Below are 5,551 nucleotides of genomic sequence, written 5' to 3'. Positions count from 1 at the left end.
GTGTTTGTATTGGTGTGTCCGATTATTTAAAAAAGTCTAACTGTTAAATCAATACTTCCCATCTACGCGGACACAACAATAACAACGGTCATCACCTATCTATTACAACTGCGTAAATACAACAACATCCAAAACAAAAATCATCATAAAAAAATAAAAAAACAAGACCAGCTAATAAAAACAAAAATAATGCAAAAAGAAAAAAAAAAACCCATAACAATATTTAAGGTCAGAGCACCCTGATCTTGGCAGGTCACTTAATCCTTTCTTTTCATCAACAGGTCAGTATTTATTGACCTCAAGGTCAAAAATCAATATGTGACCTCATAATTATGTAATTCACCGACCTCAAAACGGTATTATCTCGGGGTGGTTTTGATGAAGAAGAAAATAATTAAATTGAGCTTTTATATAGCGCAATATCCACTAAATGTGCTCAAAGCGCTTTACAAGGGGTCCTACCCAACAGCAACACTAATTGTGTTAATGATGGGGGTGATCTATTGATGGAGGAATGCATTCGACGTCACTCGGGTCTTTGTTTGTGTTTTTTGCCATCCATATTTATGAGTAATTGTCACATAACTGTAGTCACCACACTATAAAAGTTCATGATTACACATGGCTGTGTGTGTTGGTCCGTTATATTTCCCGATGGCGATGTCGTGAGCTTCTTAGCCAAGCGCATACGATTTGTATTACCTTTCCATGTCATTGGTCACATTGCAAAATGTGCTCAATATAACCCATAAAGTGAAAAGTGTTCACAAATTGAGAAATATCCAACGTTACAATTTGTCATTTTGCTCAGTATTACTCATGTTTATATTTACGAATTTCATCAACAAAAAAACGCAGAGTATTTAATTTATCCATAAATGTCAAAACATTGAACAGCAAAAGAAAAATACTATGTGTAACCTTGACTGTTCATAGACTGATTGATGTAACTTAGAACTAATCATAAACATTTTTTAAAAAAGTATGTCCTTCCGCCACGACATCATAAGATATCATAGCCTCGGCATTCCACGAAGGAATATAGATAATTCATCAAACATGATGTCTGATGTCAACAGGAATCATCCATGTTGTCCAAAGTGAGCAAATTAGAGTTAATAATCTTGCTCAAGAAAAAAAAAACGAAAGTGCCTGAAGTAGGGCTAGAACCCGGGACCTTCCAGGTCACAGTGAAATGACTTAACCACTTCGCGCCCCCCCCCCCCCATTCATAAAAATGGCAGGCTAAAAACAATAACAAAGAGGTGGGTGACGTCAACCTCGTTCCTTCTATAAACATTTAAGGTTACACATTGGTTTGTGTGCTGGTCCGTTATAGATAGTTCGAAGATGACGTCACTCAGGCCTTTGTTATTGTTTTTGCCATCCGCGTTTGTGAGTGTTTCTCACTAAACTGTATTAACCAGACTATAAAATTTCATGGTTACACAGAGTTTGTGTGTTGGTCCGTTATACTTCCGGATGGCAATGTTGTGAACTCCTTGGCCAAGCGCATTCTATCTATATATATCTGGTTGGCGGAAGTTACACGATTTTTAACAAGGTGCATATCATCATTTTATGAGTGAACACAAATCACTATCATTGTAATATTTTGAAATCATTGTCATACAACAGACTGTTTTACAGGTAAAATCCAGTGAGTCTGGACATGAACCAGGAAACGGATTGCAACTCGATACGATGCTATACGATACAATACGATACGATATGATACAATACGATACGTTACGATACAATAGAACAGTAAAGTTTGCTGCCCCAAACGTAAACAAAGGTCGAGAAGCACATGGCAAACCACATGTTCCTGTCTTGACAGCTCACGTTCCAATGTAAATAATAGAAAGAAAATAACCTTTACAATTTGGCTGTTAGGTGGCAAAAGAAACACATATTCATAAATACTCGATCATGCATCAATTATGTCTAGATATGGATATTTTATGGAACAAAAGGTAAAATTTATCAAAAGTTACGTCTATCTATTTTTAGACCAGAGCAAATTATTGCCCTGGTATGAACAAAACAAGAATTATTCGGAGCCTGATTTTCAGAATAATTTAGTCTTATATTATTATTTCTGCAACTGCTAGATTTTATGTAAACATATTTTCAATACTGAAAGTGTATTGCCTACAACTCAAACTACAAAATTGGGAGACCTATATTGTGCGTAAATTATTCCGGTCCCTAACGGAAATCACTAGCAACTTGTTATTGTTTACGTTTGGGGCAGCAAACTTTACTGTTCTATACAATACGATACGATACGATACGATACGATACGATACAATACGACACGATACGATACGAAACAATACGATACGATACGATACGAAACAATACGATACGATACGACGCGATACGATATGATACAATACGATACGATACGATGCGATACGATACAATACGACACGATACGATACGATACAATACGGTACGATACGATAAGATACGATACGATACGAAAATAATTGTGAGTTTGATCGTGGCCTTCGTAAAGTTATGGCCTGATACTGACCAAAAAATGACGCCAAAATGCCAGTCTTTGGCCACAAAAGAAAACAAATCGTGAATTGTTTTCAATAGTTCAACCAATGAAATGACTTGTTTCCATGATCTCTACTAACGACAACTCACTAGGCGGTGCAAAAACCAAATAATGACGTCAAACTGCCAGTTCTTTTGGAGTTCAGTATCAGGCTATAATATAACGATGGCTACGGTTTGACGGACCTAAGCGGGAACTTATCACTTAAATGGCAATCTAAAAACAGTTAAAAAAAAACAAACCTCCATTCTTTCTATAATTGTAAAAGTTCATTAATAAACAATCGGGTTACTAAGGGAGACAATCGAATAAAAATGTTAAGTGAATATAAAGTGGATTGTGTTGTCTCCCATTAGTGAAGTCAAATGGTACAAGCGAAAATTGAGGTTGATAAATATTTGAAGTTTAGCCAGAAATATGAAATGATATTGATGATGATGATGATGATGATGATGATGATGATGATGATGATGATGTTGATAATAATAATAATAATAATAATAATAATAATAATAATAATAATAATAATAATAATAATAATAATAATAATAATAATAATAATAATAATAAAAATAATAATAATAATAATAATAATAATAATAATAATAATAAATAATAATAATAATAACAATAATAATAATAATAATAATAATAATAATAATAATAATAATAATAATAATAATAATAATAATATATAATAATAATAATAATAATAATAATAATAATAATAATAATAATAATAATGATTTCAAAGTGTAGGTATAATTATAAACAATTTTCATGGAAAGAGGAGTCATTTATATAATATAAAATAGAATTTAAAAGGTAACTAAGTGACAACAATTGGTAGTTAGCCACAAGTCAATGTGCTATTATTTGCAGGTCTGACAACCCAATTCATCATGGGATCATTGTTATAAAGGGAATCTCAAAAAAATGACACAAAATATTATGTTCCATAACAACAATGTTTAACCAGGCCCATAATTGGATTCAGTAGTCTGATGTCAGTCCACAGCCGTTTAAATAGGGCCCAAACTTTCAGTTTAGTTCCTTCTTCCCTCACTGGCTACCGTCAAGTAATGTAAACAATCCACCGTCAACCACAGTGATAACACCTGTCAAGACGGGGTGCATTGGCAATAAATTATGTCTGCAGGTAAATCTCATCGCTTTGAATTTCTCTCAGGCAGAGAGTAGTAGAAATTTCATCAAAATACTCAATTTTCTCAGCCTGTTGTGGACGCAGCATATTTTTCATAATTTTCAAACATATATGGATACAAAGACCAGCTTTTCCTCTACAAGACGCAATTATTTTTGTTTACATCATTAAATGATAAGTTTGTGTTTTGCTCTTTTGAATAATCAGAGTTTTTTATGAAATAAATATTAAAATTATAAGTTTAAGAAATATTTAAAAATTCAAAATATCAAATCAACACTTTTTATCATCAAGTGTGAGGGATCAGAGAAAAGTAGATGAAATTATCTTTCATATGATATATACTTTATTATGTAGATTCAGGGATTTAAGAATAGAGGGTGTGGAAAGGAATCTCAATAATTATTTTTGTTACCAACAAAGAGGAGAATATTTCATATTATTTTAGAAACCCAATAATAAAACTAGATAGTGATGATAAGAGACATTTATTTAATTTGATTTCATTGAATTTAAGCGGAAATTTTTGATATTTCATAAATTTACTTATTTAAGTTCTGTTCAGGTCATGGAGAGACACACTGAAGACGGTCATCACACCAGTACAAATGAAATATGTCGAATTTGTTGTGAAAGAGTACAGAGCTGAGAGGATTAAAAGACTCTAGACTTTATCAACAATTGACTATAAATATAAATGAGAAATTCTGACATATTTAAATATTTCAATTTGCGAGAAATGTATCTCACTGATACATAATTTAAAGAAATGCGATGCAGGTATTGATACCTTTGGTTCAATGAGGTAACTCTGAACAAGAAACAATACTTCATGAGGTGAATATGATCCTAATCTTTCACCAGTGATGTGCTATATGCAGGCTATATGGCACACAAATTAAAAGAGGTGCAAGTCAAGTACATAAAAAAACGTAATGGGCATGGATATCTCAAAAATACGGTTATGAAAATTTTAAGAACTCTTTAAGATTTTCTTAGTGGTTTTGATTGTCTTTAAATGAATGTCCTTATATAACAATATTTAATGGAATTCTTATAATTCGTTGATTCTGGGATAAATATAAATGAATCACATTTGACTATGTTGCTGGTTTATTAAAAAATGTCTATTAAGACAATGCTGTGATTGGATTTCAGTTTTACCTTACTCAAAATCCTTACTTTTACGTACAGGTGAACTGATATCTCAAAAACGCCTCAATCTACTGGTATAAAATTTATATGTCTAAATTCTACAGATATTCAACATTATTTCCATTACTTTAATTTTAAAATTTTAAGTGTTGAACATGTTAAAATATCCTCTTAAAAATTTTAATTCACTTAGATTTATGTATCAATTTCATGGGTTATCCCTCTTGCTTTTTAACAACATTATAATTATGATTATATAATCAATGAAAACTCTGTTAATAAACTGTTTGGTAGTATAAAAATATTTTTTCTGCACTTAATAACGGCAATACTACATTAGTTTGAAATTCTGAAAAAATCGATCAAAACGGCGAAAAAATTGTCTCCCTCTCTCAGTGTAAAGCTATGACTCATCATCACTAGACTGGCTAGATTTACCTGGCGAACTAAACTGAAAGCAATAAACGCCTGTGGTCACGCCGCCCGGCAACGGCGGCCATCTTGGTTCTAAACAAAGAAAATCATTACTTTTTATTCTTCATGCTGGCTAGAACTTTTCATATGCCTTTTGATCAGAATGTGTAAAATTCAAAACATGATTAAACTTATGTTTTATTCCCTCTGGATACGCTTTTATGCTCGCCGTAGAAATATGCCAT

The 5,551-nt window shown here is 32.2% G+C and overlaps 1 protein-coding gene across 1 annotated transcript in view; it reads left to right on the top strand.

Annotated features, from left to right (window-relative positions):
* The first annotated feature begins 3,721 nt into the window (after window positions 1–3,721).
* Window positions 3,722–5,551, top strand: part of LOC144957603 (beta-1,3-galactosyltransferase 1-like) — a 10,785-nt gene continuing 8,955 nt past the window's right edge. Inside the window, exon 1 of the mRNA XM_078888946.1 lies at window positions 3,722–3,731. Coding sequence (XP_078745072.1) covers window positions 3,722–3,731 — 10 coding nt within the window. The remainder of the gene's footprint in view (window positions 3,732–5,551) is intronic.

Source organism: Berghia stephanieae, chromosome 12, assembly GCF_034508935.2.
Source record: "Berghia stephanieae isolate SIO BIC M18660-M18661 chromosome 12, UCSD_Bste_1.3, whole genome shotgun sequence".
NCBI classification, from domain to species: domain Eukaryota; kingdom Metazoa; phylum Mollusca; class Gastropoda; order Nudibranchia; family Aeolidiidae; genus Berghia; species Berghia stephanieae.
This window is presented reverse-complemented; position numbering and strand designations above follow the sequence as displayed.